General features: G+C 42.6%; 1 protein-coding gene across 1 annotated transcript in view; it reads left to right on the forward strand.

Annotated features, from left to right (window-relative positions):
• The first annotated feature begins 701 nt into the window (after positions 1 to 701).
• The window catches only part of LOC116601894 (hemicentin-1), a 29,299-nt gene continuing 8,447 nt past the window's right edge, over positions 702 to 21,553 (forward strand). The window contains exons 1-5 of the mRNA XM_048732951.1: positions 702 to 945; positions 1,154 to 1,507; positions 8,182 to 8,295; positions 9,059 to 9,217; positions 9,670 to 9,924. Coding sequence (XP_048588908.1) covers positions 873 to 945; positions 1,154 to 1,507; positions 8,182 to 8,295; positions 9,059 to 9,217; positions 9,670 to 9,924 — 955 coding nt within the window. The 5' untranslated portion in view covers positions 702 to 872. The remainder of the gene's footprint in view (positions 946 to 1,153; positions 1,508 to 8,181; positions 8,296 to 9,058; positions 9,218 to 9,669; positions 9,925 to 21,553) is intronic.

Raw genomic sequence — 21,553 nt, forward strand, 5'->3', positions numbered from 1 at the left:
GAATTACAGCATCGCTATTTGCTCATTTACCTGGTACATAGAATCTGGAGAAACTTTCATTCATATTAGTTTAGACATTTTGTTTATGAGCATATTTTCATGAAATTGACATTAATCAAAAAATATTTCAAGACATCTTCCCAAAATAGCAATCGCAGGGATTCTTCATAAGTTCAACTACTCCTCCAGATATTGGTAAATCATGTATAGTAGGAGTTTATAGAATCTAAAACCAATAACCAACAACAAAGTTTAAAATAATAACAGCAGTATAAGTCTTTGTTTTGGTGTTGATCAAATACTGGATGCTGGACCATCACCAGACTGTAAGGAAACTGATCTTGGTTACAGTAGTGGTGCAAGCCAAAGCCACACTAAAAAGCTTGAATATCATTCTGTTCCCCAGCAGAATTTTCAGTATATTGCAATTGGCCATTATATTTGGCGATCCTTTGAGTGGGATCCCTGTACTATTTTATATGTATGCTACATAAGCGTAAGCGCAATTTAGCATAACTTTAAACTCATCGTCTGATAAGTTTGGGGTCAGGTATCGGATACTTGGTAACCGCCTAACCAAGCGCACCCGAGGAGCCAGGTCTCCGGGCCCCACAGCTCCCCCCCCCCCCCCCCCCCCCCCCCGGGGGATACCCGTCACACTTTTCAGTTGAATATACTTACCTAGTTAGTTGCATGCTACCCTAAGGGTGTGGTGGGAGGGGCCTAAAGGGACCCTTAACAGCAGCCACTTCTCCTGTATTATCGCTTCATTTAGATACGCTATCCACTACTGTGGCGCTCTCAACTGCAAGGCACAAGTTCAGTGGAACAAGGGCGCAGGGAGAGAGAATTTCCCCAGCGTTGAAGTCAAAATGAGTTGTGGGGCTACCAACGTTAGCTGGGTCCTTCTTGGGCTTCTTGCGATTGCCTTTTTCGGTGGAACTGGTGAGTTGGGCGCTGCATGTGTTTACGAAAAGTTTTTACTAAAAGTTCTGAAGTATCCAGAACTTTTTTTCAGCTTAACATCTAGACTGGCAGTTGTTGTTTCTACGTTTTTGACTCGGACAATTTTTTGTCTTTGCTTATGTAAAACTATTTCATAGAATAAATTCAAAATAGAATTAAACAATATAAGCTTTAATTCATATTTCAGATTCATTCAGTTTTACCAGCGAGCCTTCCAACCCGACCTACTTGACCAAAGGCACGGTGGGAAATCTGACCTGGGAATACGCGGCAGGCACTGGCGAGACCGTACACGACCGCATCCTTTTCCAGAAAAACAATGTAAAAATGGGATACGTGGATAAAACAGAAGCAGGTATTACTAGAAATATATACGAACTATACCGTGGTAGCTATGACATCGCGAGTAGCTTCAATCCCGTGACGCTGATATTCAAGAGTCCAATAGACTCTGCTACACACGACGGCGAGTACGCGGTAGATATCCAAATAGAGGAGACCGGTGAACAAGTCGTATCAAGAGCAGCCATCAATGTTATCGGTAAGTGTTATAAAATCATTATTATTTTTACGAAAAAATAATTGTCTAACATTACTTAGGCAAATGTTCTCAAAGAAGGTCTTTATGTTAAGGAAGAAAAAAATCTAAAGAACTAAAATTATAGGACTGGAGACGCTTTGTGGAAATTTTGAGATTTCGAAATTTTAAAAGTTATTCCTTATTTAGCACTTATTTTCTATGATTTTTGAAAATTGATAATAAATGACGGAGCCTCTTTTTCTACAAGCCAAAACCCGATCAAGCAAATCGGTTCTAGTTGCAAATCTCTTGTAAAATAAGTTCATTTATAGAGTTAAGCCGAACTGATCATTCTCCCTTCGGCTTTTTAAAAACTCCTCAAACATTTCAACCAGCCTAGTACTTTCTCGCAAACAATGTTTTGTATATGTTAATGACGTGTACCGGCTTTAATATATTATGCGTATTTGAATAGCGGAAGTTCTCGAAACTATCATTAAACATAATCAGCAATAGATACAAAGTTTTAATCAACTACGATTTGGACTCGCTGTGTTTTTATTCCAGTAAAACAGAGCGAGGGAAGAATAATATCCATTTCATTTTGAAGGCAATTTTCTTTCTTGGGAGAATTCAATGCAAAACAAGTATTAAATTGTCTTTTCTCCAGTACTATAGAGTTAATTCTAGATATCATTTGAAATGTTTTTAATGTGCCTACAATGTGCATGCTGTGAAGGAATGCTATTAATTTTGGTACAACAATAACAGAAATTTCATCCATGAATTAGCGAGATGGTTAGACAAAATGAAATTTTTTAAGACTTTTCAAATTTCTTTCAAAACTTATCCTGTATGCGTAGTTAGAAAATAAGAATATAGAAAATATATTTTTTTCTGGCAATATACCTTTTTTATATTTTTATCCTCTCAGCTTTTCAAGAAATAAAGATATACAAACAAATTTTTAGGAATTCGCGTCGTGGAAAACCGATTTGGATACGAACAGAGGCTACAGTAGACGGAATGGAAAAAAAGAAAGCGCTCAGCCGTTCCCGTCCTTTTATCAGATTATTCCTTATTTGTTTCTTGTTTAGATTTCAACGACAACAGAACGAGAAGAGAACGCAATTTTCTCTCAACAAACTTCCATTTTCAGACCACTATTATTATTAGTTAAAATGCATCGAAAACATGTTTTTATCTTTTGATAGAATATGTTATGGAATTTGAAATTTGCAATAATATATAGATTTAGGCACTGCCTAAAGGCGGAGCCAGCATTTGATACCTTTTTGTGTTGACTGATAGGGGTAATTTAGGGGGATCTAGGTGTCTTTAAAATGTTTTTTTTTTAATGAGATTAAAAAAGTCATTTTTTACTGCCATGTCTTTATGAATTGTAAAGGCTCGTACCTAGGAGGGGTGCGAACACCCCCCCCCCCCCCCCACACACACACACACAACAGACAAAGGAACACTTTCGATTCTCAATAGACGTGCTATTATTTGTAGACAAAACTCAGTCTGGTATGTAGCCAAATCCGACATTAAATCCCCCTTGAAATACTGCAAAGGCGCGGTCAGATTTTTATTAGAGAACTCTCCCCCCCCCCCCCCCCCCCCGGAAATATAAGGTCCACTTTTCTCACCCCACCAAGAAAAATTCTCGGTATGGGTCTGTTGCATTGGCCCCTCCAAATGTATCAAGCAAGCACTCATTTCATAATATTAAATATGCAGTATGAAAGTGAACAAATACTAAACCTTGGTAAGAAAAAGGCTGTCAAACTTTAGGTGTCTTAGTTGAGTCTAATGGTCAACTCTTATTTTCCCTCTTATTTAACTCTACTATCTATATTTTGTTTATTATCAAAGTAGCATTCTAACAAACTTTGACCTTGTGAATAATATATCAAGGATGTAACAGTATTCCAAAGAATTTGATGCCATACTGTAGTTTTCACGTACTGCAACTAATTATTCAGAAGAATGTGTTGAAATTAAACTCCACAAATATACCTCCTGACATGCATTACATATTGGTGCACCCACCCTTTGGCCTTTTTTTTTAGAAACTTTGGATCCACCCATACAGGCTACTAAAAAATGAATGCAATGGAGGCAAATCCTAAATTACTGAAAGTTTTTAATTACAAACCAAACCATGTTCATTGATCTATGTTGGAGGCAGAGAGAAATAAATATACAAATAAACAAAAAGTCAATGGGGAGCGAAGAAAAGGGGGAAATGTGACTCTATTTGAAAAAAATGTTACTCTATTCTAAAACATTTATAACATTAATGCAATAATAAATTGACTAAGCACTTTCCTAGTATTTTTCCCTTTCCCTTTTACCTTTAGGATTGATATAAAACTATTTTCTTTACAAATTTATTAATGAAAAAGCACAAGTTTCTTGTTATCTAGTTTATATAATTTAAGTACTGTATTAAAGTTATATTCTGACCAGGTTTGCCCTTGCAAAGAAACAAATAATGAATGAAACAGCATTCCAAAGATATAATGATACAGTTATACATTTCACGTGCCATATGGAAGTTTGTCCATCACATACTGGTAAACTCCATCACCAAGGATATTACAGTCATGTATTACATCTTCGTTTGGTGCACCCACCCTTTAGTATGGTGGCCTGCTGTTTTATAGAAACCCTGGATCCACACATGCTAATGCTACTCCAAAATTAAATGCAATGGAAAAGAACAAATTTACTTGGGAAGCAAATTCTAAAAAAAAATCCTTGATATTAATGAAAGTAGTGCTAAATGAAAATGTTTTATTTCAAACATAACCTATTTAAATTTATTTAGGATGCAGATGGGAAACAGCAAATAATATCAATTGCATACAAAAATAGTCAGCAGAGAGAAAAAAAAGGAAGAAATCAGAGTATATCTTTGACAAAAAAAATTAACAATAATGCAACAACACTCTCCTAACATTTCCCCTTTCATCATTATCTTTAGGTTGATAGATAAATGTTTTCTTTACAGATTTATCATTGAGAGCAAGTATTTTGCTCTAAAAAAACCTATTACACTTATACTGTTGTATAAAAGTAAGAAATCCCCTACTATAATATCTTAATATTTGCCTAATTTTATGCCTTCTAGCCTTTAGAATCAATCATGGCCCTTTCCCTATTACCTTTAGGATTTATATAAAACTGTTTTCTTTGCAAATTTATTAATGAAAAAGCACAAGTTTGTTGTTAACTTTATATAATTTAAGTACTTTGATCTAATAAAAACCTCTTCCCTTTATGGAACTTGTACCAGTGCTACATTCTGTCCAGCTTTGCCCTTGCAAAGAAACAAATAATGAATGAAACTGCATTCCAAAGATATAATGATACAGTTATACATTTCAGGTGCCATATGGAATTTTTGTCTATCACATACTGGTAATACTCCATCACCAAGGATATTATAGTCATGTATTACATAATCGTTTGGTGCACCCACCCTTTGGCCTTTTTTTTAGAAACTTTGGATCCACCCATACAGGCTACTAAAAAATGAATGCAATGGAGGCAAATCCTAAATTACTGAAAGTTTTTAATTACAAACCAAACCATGTTCATTGATCTATGTTGGAGGCAGAGAGGAATAAATATACAAATAAACAAAAAGTCAATGAGGAGCCAAGAAAAGGGAGAAATGTGACTCTATTTGAAAGAAATGTTACTCTATTCTACAACATTTATAACATTAATGCAATAATAACTTGACTTAGCACTTTCCTAGTATTTTCCCTTTCCCTTTTACCTTTAGGATTGATATAAAACTATTTTCTTTACAAATTTATTAATGAAAAAGCACAAGTTTCTTGTTATCTAGTTTATATAATTTAAGTACTTTAATCTAATAAAAACCTCTTCCCTTTATAGAACTTGTATTAAAGTTACATTCTGACCAGGTTTGCCCTTGCAAAGAAACAAATAATGAATGAAACAGCATTCCAAAGATATAATGATACAGTTATACATTTCACGTGCCATATGGAAGTTTTGTCCATCACATACTGGTAAACTCCATCACCAAGGATATTACAGTCATGTATTACATATTCGTTTGGTGCACCCACCCTTTAGCATGGTGGCCTGCTGTTTTATAGAAACCCTGGATCCACACATGCTAATGCTACTCCAAAATTAAATGCAATGGAGAAGAACAAATTTACTTGGGAAGCAAATTCTAAAAAAAAATCCTTGATATTAATGAAAGTAGTGCTAAATGAAAATGTCTTATTTCAAACATAACCTATTTAAATTTATTTAGGGTGCAGAGGGGAAACAGCAAATAATATCAATTGCATACAAAAATAGTCAGCAGAGAGAAAAAAAGGAAGAAATCAGAGTATATCTTTAATTAAAAAAATTAACAATAATGCAAAAACACTCTCCTAACATTTCCCCTTTCATCATTATCTTTAGGTTGATAGATAAATGTTTTCTTTACAGATTTATCATTGAGAGCAAGTATCTTGCTCTAAAAAACCTATTACACTTATACTGTTGTATAAAAGTAAGAAATCCCCTACTATAATATCTTAATATTTGCCTAATTTTATGCCTTCTAGCCTTTAGAATCAATCATGGCCCTTTCCCTATTACCTTTAGGATTTATATAAAACTGTTTTCTTTGCAAATTTATTAATGAAAAAGCACAATTTTGTTGTTATCTTTATATAATTTGAGTACTTTGATCTAATAAAAACCTCATCCCTTTATGGAACTTGTATCAGTGCTACATTCTGTCCAGCTTTGCCCTTGCAAAGAAACAAATAATGAATGAAACAGCATTCCAAAGATATAATGATACAGTTATACATTTCAGGTGCCATATGGAATTTTTGTCGATCACATACTGGTAATACTCCATCACCAAGGATATTACAGTGAGTCATGCATTACATATTCGTTTGGTGCACCAACCCTTTAGCATGGTGGCCTGCTGTTTTATAGAAACCCTGGATCCACACATGCTAATGCTACTCCAAAATTAAATGCAATGGAGAAGAACAAATTTAATGGGGAAGCAAATTCTAAAAAAAATTCCTTGATATTAATGAAAGTAGTGCTAAATGAAAATGTATTATTTCAAACATAACCTATTTAAATTTATTTAGGGTGCAGAGGGGAAACAGCAAATAATATCAATTGCATACAAAAATAGTCAGCAGAGAGAAAAAAAAGGAAGAAATGAGATTATATCTTTGATAAAAAAAATTAACAATAATGCAACAACACTCTCCTAACATTTCCCCTTTCATCATTATCTTTAGGTTGATAGATAAATGTTTTCTTTACAGATTTATCATTGAGAGCAAGTATCTTGCTCTAAAAAACCTATTACACTTATACTGTTGTATAAAAGTAAGAAATCCCCTACTATATTATCTTAATATTTGCCTATTATTATGCCTTCCAGCCTTTAGAATCAATCATGGCCCTCAGGTAGTCATTGGTTGGTTTTACCTAAATAAAAGTGAAAACAATTAATTATTTTTTCTTTCAAAACAATATTTTCATCATGCCATTTATAACCTTACTAATTTTCCACAACTATTTGAATAAAAATAAATAAACACATTAGAAAGTATGCAAGATGCAGACAATATAAAAGTAAAAACAATATAGGTAATAAGGGTTGCATTTAGTTTTTTTTATTTTCGAAAAGAAAATTCTTCTGTAATTGTAAAATTATTGTTGTTTTGATAATGTTGAAAAAATTTTGCTGTATCTTTGAAAAGACTAAATACACAGAATATAAAGACAAGAAAGGTCTTCTTTAACAATATATGACAGGATGATATTTGTCAGCCTTTATAAAATATCTCAACACAGTCAATAAAGTATTGAGAGAACGAAGAATATCAAAGGATGTGTTATGCTCAACATGTTTGATCACGACCACGAATTCTCAAAGCAAACTCTAGAAACAAATGTATAAATCCAACAAGCTAAGTGGCATTGATACAGTAACTAGACTACTACGTATTTCTGTCGTTAAATTCTTATAGCTGAAAACAAACATCAAGGCCCTTTCTTCTCAGGATCTCCTTACATAAATATAGAAGTGAATGAATATACAATGGTAGTGTAGATCCTCCATAGTCCTCCTCTATAGACCTTTTTTTAGTTGTTGCGACGGGCGGGATTCACGAACACTCGGGTAGATTTTACTATCGACTCGTACTTCAGACAAAACTGTTCCTAAAAGACTTCAGTCCATTTGAATCCGCATACTTTCTCATTAAATACTGCCTTTGTTTCTGTGAACATACGAGTTTTGAACTAAAACTCAAAAGCGTAAGACCGAGAGGGGCCTGAGAGTTGCGTGGCTGGATTACTCTGGCTGGCTGGCTGATTTGTGACACCACAGGGTAACCGCGCCATGACCACAAAACCAAGTCGCATAGCTTACCATATTTCTATACCTATGGAGCTCCGCGCGCGGTCTGCGTCCGCGCTGGCTTCGCTAATATTTCGCCAAATTTACTTCCACGCAAAATTGTTCTCCCACAGCATGCATTAGGAGCCGCGTAACAGTCATATTGCATCAAAACTTGTGTTTTGTTTGGTCAACATGCGACATAAAATTAAACATTATTTACAAGCTTTACAACGAGGGTAACAAAATGATGATTTCATTGTTATTTTTACAGATCCTCCTACGGTAACCATTTCTAATGCAAAAGTGTCTGCGGTGACCGGTTCTACTGCAGTGCTGACAGCTAACTTCAGCGTGCCGTCTGAAGTGTCTCACGAAAAGAAATGGAGTAAGATCACAATCTTTCCATTTTCTTATTCTTCTATTACTTGTGTCCCCTCCCATTAAATTTTACAAACAAAGAATTAGCTTAATTTCATTTATCGTTACGGACTTCGGGAACGTTCCGACGTTGCTCCATCTTACAAGCAAAAAATAAGCTTAATTTGCCCCCTACGGTCTTCGGGAAAGTTCCCGAGGGTTCCCGACGTAGCTCCATCTTACAAACGAAGAATTACCATAATTTGATTTATTCCTACGGACTTCGGGAACGTTCCCGACGTAGCTTCATATTACAAACAAAGAATAAGCTTAATTTCATTTATTCCTACTGACTTCGGGAACGATCCCGACGTAGCTCCATCTGCTCTCTTGATTAGAAACCATGTCTCTAGCTCATCTATGCTTAATTTGAACTTTAAAATCGAGTCGCATAAACGTGTTTTTCTTGCCGTTGCCGTTAATTATGTTCCCTATTTTTACTCATCGCCTAAAACAAACATCAAGTAACATGTCATCCACGTCTCCATGGGCGAGGGGAATAAACTTTCGTAATTTGTGTTTGCTTTCCTCGCAGACTCGGTTTCGAGTCGCATGACCAAAATATTAACTGTTTAATTTTTTTTAATATGGCCTAAACTGCTGCTATATACATGCTGCTCTGTGTCTATTTTTTCTTTAAATGCCTAATGGTTTCCCCCCCCCCCCCGACCCTTCCACTACTAAGCAAATCCTTGCCACCCGCCTAACATTTTTGTATCAACGTTAATCAGCCTTCCAAGTTCAAGGCTCCTCCTCCAGTCGCGAGGTCGGCCAAGGTGACAGCCTGCACCTGCCAAATGTGCGATCAAACCAGACAGGGAACTACACCATCACCGTCAGCAATCAGTACGGAGGCCGAGCTAGTGCTACTGTCGAGCTCCAAGTCAATTGTGAGTTTACTGTCAAGTGATAAGCCATTGGGGCTTCTCTGTCCGCCGCCCTTTCATCAACCTGGCAAAGTTAAAGCCTCATTGTCACCAGTTTACTTCCGGTCGGTTACGTAACAATATCCGAAGATTTTTAACGAAAAACGCGAAAAGTATTTCAAATATTGAAAGCAGTGTGTCTATTGGAAGTTTCTTTGAGGATGTGATTGATAAATTAGTGCGGATGGCCTGTCTCGGATTTTAATAGATTCTTTTGTCTTTTAACGGTTGAGGTTTCCGTCGGACATCCGGAAGTAAACTGGTGACAATGCGGCTGTTTGCTGTTTGTTTATATCATTCATTTTTCTACTTTTTGCTGTGCAAGGTGAACTTGCGGGGATCCAAAGATTTGAATAGACGCGATTCCATTTATAGCCCAATCAAATTACCATTCTTCTACAAAACTCTCTCCACAGCCCTACCAACAACCACACTGACAGCTTCTAATGCAAGCGCATGCGTAAATGCAACTGTTACGCTGACCTGCTCCGCCACAGGCTACCCCGCGGCCTCCGAGTTCGTCTTGTATCTCGGCAGCCATGAGCTGGAACAAAACAGTAACGGGTCTTTTTCTGTTATTCTCAAAACTCCTGGATCAGCCGAGTACAAATGTAGCGCCAAAAACGAATACGGTGCCAGCGTTAATGCAAGCGTGACCATCACAGCTAAAGGTAAGGACTCACTTTCCAGATTAGCCGTAGCAGGCCACGTAAGATTAGGGGGGGGGGGGGGGGGCGGGGGCAATACAGAAACATTAAGAAAATATTGTGGGGACAGCCACGCCCCTTCTGGTCATTTCCTTATAATTTTTGAAGATATTGGGGGGGGGGGGGGGGGGAGGGACATATGCCCCAAGTGCCCCACCCCTTGCTAAGCCCTGAGATAAATAAAAGTCCTACAGCCTACAGCGCGATAGCAAGGATTTGTCAGGTGTTAATTTGTTAGCAGTCGTCTCGTATTATTTAGTGACTCTTGGCTCCTTTTTAAGCTAAGAAAGATTGAATGTTAACACCCTAGTTGAAATATTTGACGGTAGTAAGAAAACGCCGATCTTCTAAAAAAGCTTCATGAAATGGAACCGGTCTTTTTTCCGGTATTCGTGTCGCGTGGAACTGTTTCGCATTATTCGATCAATTCGCGGGTGCGGCGTTTATTAGAAAGTAGCGCTTGACTAATGCATTCATTCTTAAAAAAACACAAGCATATTTTTTCAGTAGTCGAAGTATCGAACAAAAATCTATGAAAAATTAGAAAGCAGTAGATAATGGGTGAATATACTAGTAGTAAAGTAAGTCTCTATATCGGGTTATTCCCAGTCCCCCGGCCACGCGGTCATGGCGCGTTCTGATTGGTTGTTGGGAATGGCGCGCTGTGATTGGTTCGAATATATCGGGCGGAAGTGACGTCACGGGTGGACTTTGGACTTGGGTCTTTGGACTTTAGAAGGGGAAGGGGTGGGTTGTGATTGGTGGGAATATATCGGGCGGAAGTGACGTCATAGGTGTGGGGTAATATTATGGGATACCCTAAAAAGAATATAAAAGATGGAAATTTTGAAGCGAAGAACATTGCTGCTTTGTTTGTTGATGATGAAGTGTTTTTGTAACGTAGATGTCAAAAAAGTAGGGTCTGCCTTAAAGTGCGGTACTCCTGTGGATTTCTCAAAAGGTCAGATTGGGTGTGGCTTTTATTTCAATCAAGACAAGGCTGAGGCAGTGAGAGAGGCTGTCGAGGAGGGAGTTAACGTCACCGATTTTCCAGTGTGTGAACATAACCTCATTTGCCGTGTCGGGGTGAGCCGCGGTCAGTTTTCCAACGGTCGTGTGTATTTTGCGTGTGACGTGAGACCTCCAAACAAGAAATGCGACCGGTTCGTGTGAGCGGAGCCTCCGAAGGAAGCAAAGAAGACGAAGGCAGTGCCACTATGGACACCACCCTCCAAGAAGAAGAAGGTCAAGGGCAAAGGCAAGAAGCTCCCTACAACTTGCGTAAACGTAAGCGTTCCCGTTCCCCCACCCATAAAAGAAGATGTGGAGGAGGAGGAGGAGGAGATGCCGGATGTAGTGGAAGTGACAACGGTGGCGAAGAAGCCGAGAAAGTAGTTGTCGTCGAGAGTGACACTAGCGATGAGGAAGAGGAGGAGGAGGAAGAGGAAGAGTCCATGGAATCTTATGATGAGCTTGACGAACCTCAGGCAACTTTCGATGTGATTGATACGTATAATATCATGCATGTCGTGGGTCATTATGTGGAGGCGTTGGTCTTTGAAGCGATGGGGGAGTGGACTTGCGTAGTACCCCGTGACCAAGATCGAGCAGTCTTTGGAGTGATGGGAGAGTATTCTTGCATATTACCCTGTGACCAAGATTGGCGGAATAAGATGTTTTATAAGGCCACAGATTCCCTGAAGGGCTGTATGGAATTGACATGGGAGGGGATGAAAAACCTGAGTGATAGACTTGGGCTAGCTGTGCAAGGTCATTGGAAATCTTACATTCAAGATTTGTTGGACTGTCTAACCCCCGTGGATATTTTAAAGATGCTCCAGAAGGGGGAGTTGCCTGGCTTCTTGCGGGGAAGAGAGAAAAAAGTTTGGGATCTGACCAGAGAGATTGCGCGTCAAATTGTAGACCCTCTACCCGTCACCCCTCTTTCTTAGAGAAAAGAGACATTTGTTTGGTTATAAACGTTTTATTAACTATTTGTATTTTTACAAAATGTTTTAAATAAAATAAAATGTTCTTTAAAAAGTCTCCTCTCATCTTCTTTGCCCAGTACTAAAGTCTATGGTTCCTGTGTCCCTCTGTGGGGGTGCCACCATCCAGTCCTCTATACCCCACCCGTCTCGGTAATCAACCTCTCTTGATGTCGTTGTGGTAGCTCCTGAGACCATATCCTCTTCGGTGATGGTTATGGTAATTTTTTTCATCTTGGGTCTTGGTGGCGGGAAAATTTCTCCACGACAGAATGGACACGTCTATGCATGTCTATCCTCATAACATTGGTTTCGATCCATTTAGTGAGGCAATGGGAGTGGAGAGATTGCTTGCAGCAGGACACTGTTTCCATTGGTTCTCCCTCATTTTCTTGGCAGATGATGCACTCATTTGGTTCCATTATTAATTATTATTTTGGATTTTATTATTTTGAATTTTTTATTGGTTTGTCGTTTTTGAGTCTTGGTCTGACTGTGAAGTGATCCCGGCTCGTCGTCGTCTTTTATAGACCTTCGAGTAGGTCACGTGTGTCGATGAGATCATAGGGGGCGCTTCTGATTGGTTAAGGGATGTATTGACCAACCAGAAGCTTGGAAAACGGAAGACGTCATACCGATGATGTCATGGCTTATTTTTATAACCACCCCTCCCCCTCTCTTTATGCTTTTTGTTATTATGGGTTAAAAGTGTTTTTTTTAAATAAAAAATAATGGTCACGGTAACCCTGTGTATCGGAAGACGTCATACCGATGATGTCGTGGCATTTTTTTACCCACCACTCCCCTCTTTTTTTGCTTTTTTTGTCATAAATGTTATTATAAACAGTATAGAGTGTTTTTAAAACTAAAAATAATGGTCACGGGAACCCTGTGTATCGATGAAATCATCGGGTACGCTACTGATTGGGTTAAGTATTTTTATTTGTTCAATTAGAGGGTAGAAAAAAGGTTGAAAATGGAAAATGATTGGTTGTTTTTAGAAAAAAGTATTTTTAGCTTACTAGAATTCAAGCTTTTTGATTGTATAAGAGTTCTATAAAAGAGGTGGCATTTTCACTCGCATTTCAGTTGGTTCTTGGCGAATTTCGCCATGGCTTATGATGATGGTTATGATGATGAGTGGCTTACCCAATTGCAAGAAGTGTTACCTGATCCCGAAGAAGGCAAAGAAGAAGAGAGTGAACGACTTCCTCCTGATTTTTTTCACGATGATCTCGCTGAGTCGGACTTACCTCAATTTAGTTTCTTTAACGGGGTGTAGCGGGGTGCAAAAGCACGATTACGCACGCCTTACTCTCGATGCCCTTGCTCTCAAAAACCCCATAGCTTTACCGTTTATGCGCCGTCATCAACTTACCTCTCAGCGCATTATGGGGGTCGTTGAGACCGTGGTGCAATCGAACGAGCAGTTTTTGTTGCAAGGTAATTTCCATCTCCATGTGGTACGTACGCACATGCCTTATGGGGCTGGGAAACGGTTAGGGTCTAAGAAGAATTCCTCTACCCTGGATACGGCAAATTTAGAGACATGGCTTAAGGGAAAAAGGAGCATCACCCGCGTTAGGAATCACGACGAACTGTGCGCGGCGCGAGCACTCGTGATCGGAATGGCTCATCTCACTGAGGATCCTGACTATGTCAAGTTGTACAGCCCAAAAGATGGGAGTGCTAGACTTCCCTTGCAGACGGAGCGCGCTCGAGCATTGCACCGCGATGCGGGAGTCCCTGAGGGTCCGTGTGGTCTTTTCGAGATCCAGCAATTTCAGCGCTATCTGGGTGAACGTGGCTTCGAGCTTAACGTAGTGTCGAGGGAACACGCGAACACGGTGATCTATTCCGGAAACTTACCTGCTCCCGAGTACCGGCTCTACCTCTACTACGCCAAGGGCCATTTCGATTATATCAATAGCATGCCGGGGATGCTTGGTCGCTGTTATTATTGCACGAGCTGTCAAAAGGGGTACGATCGAAGAAATCACAAGTGTAACAACCTGTGCTATGGGTGCGGTGAGCAAGGGTTTTTCCCCTTGGTACCACCCGCCGAACAAGACCATCGTTGGGAGTGGCAGTATTGTGACGAGTGTCACCGGTACTTTCGCACTCAGACGTGTTTCGAGAACCACCGACGTGTCAAGCCTCGAGGAGCCAAGAAGCGTGGTGGTGGTGGTGAACCCCAGGTCGTATTGGTCGTATTGCCAACGGTACCACAAGTGCGAGACGTGTGGTAAACGCGTCGATATGAAAAATCGAAAGGAAGGTGATCATGTGTGTGGAGAGTACAAGTGCTCCGGTGGTTCCCCCCGATCATTTGTGTTACGTGACGGTGGGTGACGATGCATACTGTTAATTTTGACGGGGTGCAAAAACTGTGTGAGACCTGCAAGGGGTGGTCTATGGATCGCCTGGAGTGCGAGACGTGTGGACTTCGCAAACGCAGTTTTACCACGGTACAAGCGTTTTGCGACTGGCTGTTCGATGGGAGTAATGCTGGCTACACGTTTTTGGCACACAATTTCAAAGGTTACGATTCCTATTTCATCCTAGAATACCTTTTTACGAATGGCTTTAAACCCGAAGTGATTTTCACCGGAGAAAAGGTGATGTACCTGAACATCAAGTCGTTGCGGATCGACATGAAGTGCACTCTGAACTTTCTGCAGATGCCTTTGAGCAAGCTCCCCAAAGCTTTTGGGTTTGATCACGTGACCCAAAAGGGAACGTTTCCTCATTTTTTCAACACCCCCGAGCACCAAGACTACGTGGGTCCCATGCCCGACTTGAGCTATTACGACCTTCAAGGGATGAAAGAAGACGATGCCCGCGCCCTACGTGCCTGGCACCAAGCCGCAGTGGCTCGTGGCGCCGTGTTTTACTTGCAAGAGGATCTCGCTTCGTACTTTCATCTGGACGTTGAGGTGTTCAAGAGAGCGGTACTCGCTTTCGACGAGCTCATCATGGCCGCTGCAGGTCTTCACCCGTTCCAGGTGGCCATCACCATTGCCTCGTTGTCCATCCGTATCCTGCGCACCAAGTTTCTGGAGTAAAAGACAAATGGACTGATACCCACGCGCGGGTACTCTGGCCACGACGTGCAATCTCTGAAAGCGTTGCAGTGGTTGAAGTACATCGAACATCGCGAGGGAGAAGGAGTGTTTATTCAGCATGCAGGGAACCGTGGCGAAGTGCGTTTGGCAGGTCGGATCAAGGTGGACGGGTACGCCGAGTCTACCAACACGGTGTACCAGTACCACGGGTGTTTCTACCACGGTTGCACCACGTGTTTCCAGCCTCACACCGTCAACCCTTTGACGAACACCACGATGCAAGAGCTTCGCGAGCACACGCGCGCGGTGGAGTTGCGTCTCAAAGCTCACGGCTACAACTACGAGGAGGTGTGGGAGTGCCAGTTTGACGCGCAACTGAACACACACCCCGAACTGCGGGCTCTCGTTGGGGATGTCGAGCACGGAAAACCTCTTGAAGCTCGTGATGCTTTTTTCGGAGGGAGGACCAACGCGATTCGACTGCATTGCGAAGCCAACGTGGAGCAGGGCGAAGAGATTCACTACTATGACTTTACTTCGTTGTACCCGTGGGTCAATGCCATGTGCGAGTACCCCGTGGGGCACCCCGACGCGATCCTTACCGAGAATTTCGAAGAAGATCTTCACGCGTACAAGGGACTGATGAAGCTACGTGTTTTACCGCCTCGCGACCTATTCTTCCCCGTCCTCCCTGTCCGCGTCAACGACAAGTTGATGTTCCCTCTGTGTCACCGGTGTGCCCAAGAGAAGGAGCAAGGCTCGTGCACGCATTTGGACGAGGAGCGGGCGTTCACGGGAACGTGGGCCCACCCCGAGATTTACAAAGCTCTAGAGAAAGACTATCGCGTGATCCGTGTGTGCGAGATCTGGCATTGGGAGCGCTGGGCACCGTTGTTTGAAGAGTACATCAAGACCTTCTTGAAGTACAAACAAGAAGCGTCGGGCTGGCCCGCCTGGTGCACCACCGACGCCGACAAAATGCAGTACGTCGATTATTACGAACGCCACCAAGGCGTCCGTATGGATCCTAGCAAGATCGAGAAGAACCCAGGCCTCCGCTCCGTGGAAAGATGGGCCTGAATTGTATGTGGGGAAAGTTTGGTGAGCAGCCCAACCCCCAACGTACCGAGTACGTGGACGACCCCAAAGCCTACTTTCCTCTGCTGAACAACGACAGTATCGATGTGAATGATGTGCTCATCGTGAACGACGACCTCATCCAAGTTCACTACATGCTGGGGGAAAAGTTTCAAGAGTTGAAACCCCACAGCAACGTTGTGATTGCCGCCTTTACCACAGCGTACGCGCGCCTCAAGTTGTACGACGTGTTGGACGGATTAGGGGAACGCTGTCTGTATCATGACACGGACAGCGTCATTTTCTTACATCGCCCTGGAGAGTGGAAACCACCCGTCGGGGATTATCTAGGAGACCTGACGAGCGAGTTGGAGCCAGGAGACTTTATCGATCGTTATTCGTCCACGGGGCCCAAGAGTTACGGGTACACCACGCAACAGGGCCATTCCACGTGTAAAGTGAAGGTACTTTACATCAACCTTCGCACGGCTGATATCGTGAACCTGACCGCCATGTTGGAACTCTTGCGCGTTGAAGGTGCAGTGGCGGAAGAGCGTCACGTTACTCTCCCTAACACCATTCAGCGCAATGTGCACGACAGAACTCTACACACGGTGCCGGCGCACAAGACATTTCGTGTCGTGTACAACAAACGCGTGCGACGCGGCATGCGCACTTACCCTTATGGTTATTTTAAGTTGTAAAAATTAAAGAGAGATATAGATTAATAAAAAGCCTTCTTTTCTGTGGTAGTAGGTTGTTTTTTTGTATATAAATATGGTGAGGGGCGGTAGGGAAGGAATCACTTGTAGCATGGGTTGCTTTGGTTCGGATCCTCTTCAACCGCTTTTCGATTGTCGTACGGTGTGGGAACGTTTACGGTGTCTCTTTGCGTGTTGCGGTGTACGAATCGAAATTCATTCATCGCAACTCGATGGCGCCCCAGCCCCACCCTCTCCCACGCCCACCATCATCCGTGCGCGAAAAAAAGAAGAGTATGAAGAAGAAGACGACGATGACTCAGAAGACGATCGATAGTCTTCTTCGCCCAATTTATTACGATCCGAATCATCCGGCACCCTTGGGGGGAGTGGACAAATTAGTCCGAGCGGTACGTTCCAAAGGAGTGCGTCGTGCCCAAGTGAGTTCGTGGCTTCGGAGCCAGCCCACCTACACGCTCCATAAACCGTACCGTCGTCGCTACCCACGCCAACGGCTGGTGGTGAATGGTATGGACGAACAATGGCAAGCGGATCTGTGTAACATGCAAGCGTTACGCTCGTACAATGACGGGTACAACTACTTACTCACCGTGATTGACGTGTTGAGCAAGTACGCTTGGGTGGTCCCTCTCAAGGACAAGACGGGCAAACGGCTCGTCGAGGCGTTTGAGTTGATTTTCGAGGGTGGGCACCAGCCAGAAAAACTTCAAACGGACGATGGCGCCGAGTTCAAGAATCGAATCTTCCAGGCGTTTCTCAAATCCAAAGGGATCCAACACTTTTCCACGCAAAGTGAATTGAAAGCTTCTGTGGTCGAACGATTCAATCGCACTCTCAAGACCTGGATGTGGCGTTGGTTTACGCACAAGGAGACACGTCGTTACGTGTTACCGCAATTGGTGCACAATTACAATCACTCGTACCATCGTAGCATCCGACGTGCTCCTGCGGACGTGGTCACGTACGACGATGCTCAGGAGGTGTGGGCTATCTTGTACGGGAAGAAAAGACCGGGAGACCCAAAGAAGAAGAAGAGAGCTCCACCCAAATTTAACGTGGGGGATAGGGTGCGGATCAGTAAAGTCAAACACGTCTTTGCCAAAGGGTACATTCCCAATTGGACCGAAGAAGTGTTTACGGTAGGTCAGCGATACAACAACACGAATCAGAAGAACTACGCGTACCGACTTCGCGAAGTACGATGGAACGTGGTTAGAGGGGCGGTTTTACGAACCCGAATTGCAACACGTCAGTCTCCACGAGTAACGGGATCTGTTTCGCATCGAACGGGTAATCAGGACGCGAGGGAAGGGACGGAACGAAGAGTATTTCGTGCAATGGCGTGGTTGGCATGACAAGTACAACAGTTGGGTGTCTGCTCAACAAGTGCATAAAATCTTATGATCCACGTGGCATGCACCCAGTTGTTTCGTGCACCATCATTTCCACCAACATCATTTCCACGTGACTTTACCCAGCAATGCCATTCAAGGCGCCTTACCCGGCAATACCATTAACGATTTTTCCATACGCACGCCAAAGACACTGGATTTGCGTGAGGGGCAGTGGGAAGTGGCCTTGCTGTCGTTGATTTACCCTTACACGTAGACAAAGTTCCTACCTCGAGATCATGATATCTGGATCTACCCCAACGCACGCGTCCCCGTCGAAAAAATTGATGACAAATGGACGTATATCAAGCTGGACGACTTCAAAGTCCCGAAATGGCACGAAGTTGCCTTCAATCTCAAGAAGGTTATCGGTCATTTCAACAAGGATCGAGCAACCGTGATACAGCAACTCGGACGAGGGGTATAGGATGTGGACATAACGATAAACACTACATCGAAAAAGATCACCATCAAGTTTGGGAAAGACGTTCAACTCCTCCTACGTCCGAGAGTAGCCAAGGCTTTAGGATTCAAGCAATGGATTTCGGGGAAATGGACCATGCAACTGCACCCTGATGATAATATTCTTCCACCTGACTATCAGTTTGGCCAAGTTGAAATACATAAGGCTCTGGAGAATTGGGTACCCTTGAGCTACGACGACCTGAGCCAATTCCCAGGCTCCGAGAATTTCAACCCACCACTAGTTCGTCCCTATGCCTCCAAGGAGACTGATATGGCCATCGAAGAACTACACCCCTTTCAAGACATGTACGTGTACTCGAACATGTCCGAGGGCAATCTCTTCATGGGAAGCGAGTATAATAATCTCCTACGAGTGCTATCGCCTGAAGGAAACTATGGTGAAGCTGTTGAGCGAAATTTTATCAATCCTTATTATTTCCCGATATAACCTTCTATATAACCGACGATGAAGGATAACCCATCTCATTTCAGTCTGGTGCCGTGGTGGGGACATTACACTATCGATGCGTTCGATTCGCCTGACGATGACTGCCCAACGAGAGTATATTCTCACCTTATCTAGCTCAGACAGAGAAAAAAGCAGAGAACACCCAGGAAGGCAACTCCCATGGCACCCTTTTTTAAAAAACGAAAAAGACAATGTGCTGTTATGTGCAACATTCTCTCTTTAATAACAATAAAATGTTTTTACAAAAAACCATAACGTGGTTTTTCGTATGTTCTTTTTACACAGTAGTCTCAAAATGGTATGAAGGTCTACTATACAATCTTTGTTTCTCCTTTAGCCACTTGCCAAACAAATAGACTTCGGCTCTAGGGCAATGCACGGGGGTGGGCTCGGGTTGGTATAAGTGATACCCACAAGTCTTAGCACTAATGTCCCATAAAAAGTTCATATGAGGTGTAATAGAGTCATAATATGCCCATAATGCTTCGTATTTGGGGCAGCCATACAGTTCCAAATTAAGGTGGGGAATACCAAGCTCTTGCAGCACCTTGCGCTCACAGTCTCCTCCCTTGTTCATTTCTCTCACCCACTCCGACACTTCCCAACATAACAGGAAAAGGGAGATGCGAACACTCACGAAAAAAAACAAACCCGAACGAGCACCCTCGGGTAAAAGAAACAAGAGCTTCCTTCCACATCGGTGGATGGACACTATGGAAAAACAAGAGCGAAACCTCGCTATTTATCACGAGTTTCTACCAATAGAAAGCGCTCCTTACCATGACGTCATCCTTTTTAGAACAGTATAAAATCAGAACACCAGCTCACACTCTCTCACAAGCCGCCATGAACAACAACATGGTTGAACATATGACTTGTATGATCTGTTGTGAAGGAGATGACGAACTCATGGAACTACTCCCCTGCTGTAAGCAACCCTGTCATTACCCCTGTTTCTGGAAATAGATACACGCTCACCAAACACCACAGGAATCCTGTCCACACTGCCGAGATGTGTACCACCCATGGTGCCGAGAAATGGTCCTGTGGATAGCCAGTGATTTTACCCACAAGAACAAAAATCACCCCGCTGACCAAATTGTCCTCGAAGAAAAACGAAAGGCTCAATCGGCCATAAACCGCTACAAACAATTCATGAAAATTTACCCTGCCAACCACAAGGACCCCTTCTACATTGGGGTGATGTGCGATCGATGTAGCCACAAGGCCATCAGAAAAAGCGACAGGGAGAACAGACACGACATGGAACTCTCCCTCCTACTCCCCCCTCGCAACTCTTCCAAAAGGTCAGCTTATGATAACGAAAACATTACCCACTATGGATTCTGGCTATGGCTACGAGACGACAACGATGATTACCATTGGACTGTCAAAAACGTCATCCCACCCCCTCCCTCTTAAGAACACGTTGAACGAGAAATCTACGAATTGGGGCGCGACGAGTACATGCGTAATCTTCGAGAGTCGCTCACTCATCGAAACACACCTCCCCCACCAGACTACGTGCAGGCCCATCGGCGAGCATGCCTTGCCTGGTACTACTACGATAACGAAAACTGGGACTGGGAATCCGATAACCAATACGATAACGACAACCCCCCACCACCTCCCCCCGTAGGACACTCACTACGAGATGAGTACGAACGAGACCCACTCGCTTGAAATCCTAATCATCATGCTCATCACCGAAACATCAACAACATCAACTACGAAAGTGACGACAGCGATACGAACATGCTCTCCGACCTCGATGATGAAAGCGATGAAGAAGAAGAAGAAGAAGTCAATCGAGACGCCCCCACACCTCCCACCCCTCATCCTCCTCTACCAGTCATCCAACTCAACCCTCCAGCTCAACCCCTAGAACGGTCTCTCGATGATTGCTACAGAGTCCTAATAAGAGCTCTAGAACAAGCGCTCCCACTGGTAAAAAGCAACCCCCTCTCCCTCAACATCTCCGAACGCATCCTGAACGTCATTCGAAGAATGAACCTACGGCGACTGAACGGTATGCAAACAGGCTCACTGGCACTACGCGTCTTTGCTTCTCTACAATCCTTTGCCTACTTCCGGTAGATGTTGCGGCACAGGGAAGAACTATACACTTTTGTAGAAGCCGCTGAAGCCGAGAATAACAGGAGTAGCTCATCGCAACCACCCCCCTCCCAAAATCAGACTACTGCTTCTACTACTACCACCACCACCACAGGTAACCCAACACTACCCCAAGAACAGTCTGCTACCACAGGTAACCCAACACCTTCACCAAGTCATAATGACCTAAGGCTAATCATCCACGTAGAAGGCAGACGCGAACTCGAAGTACCTGCCATTGACTTTTCTAACATTCTATGGGAACGCTAAGAACACTACCATAGATACTTGATAAATAACG

This window comes from Nematostella vectensis, chromosome 9 (genome assembly GCF_932526225.1).
Source record: "Nematostella vectensis chromosome 9, jaNemVect1.1, whole genome shotgun sequence".
Taxonomy (NCBI): Eukaryota; Metazoa; Cnidaria; class Anthozoa; order Actiniaria; family Edwardsiidae; genus Nematostella; species Nematostella vectensis.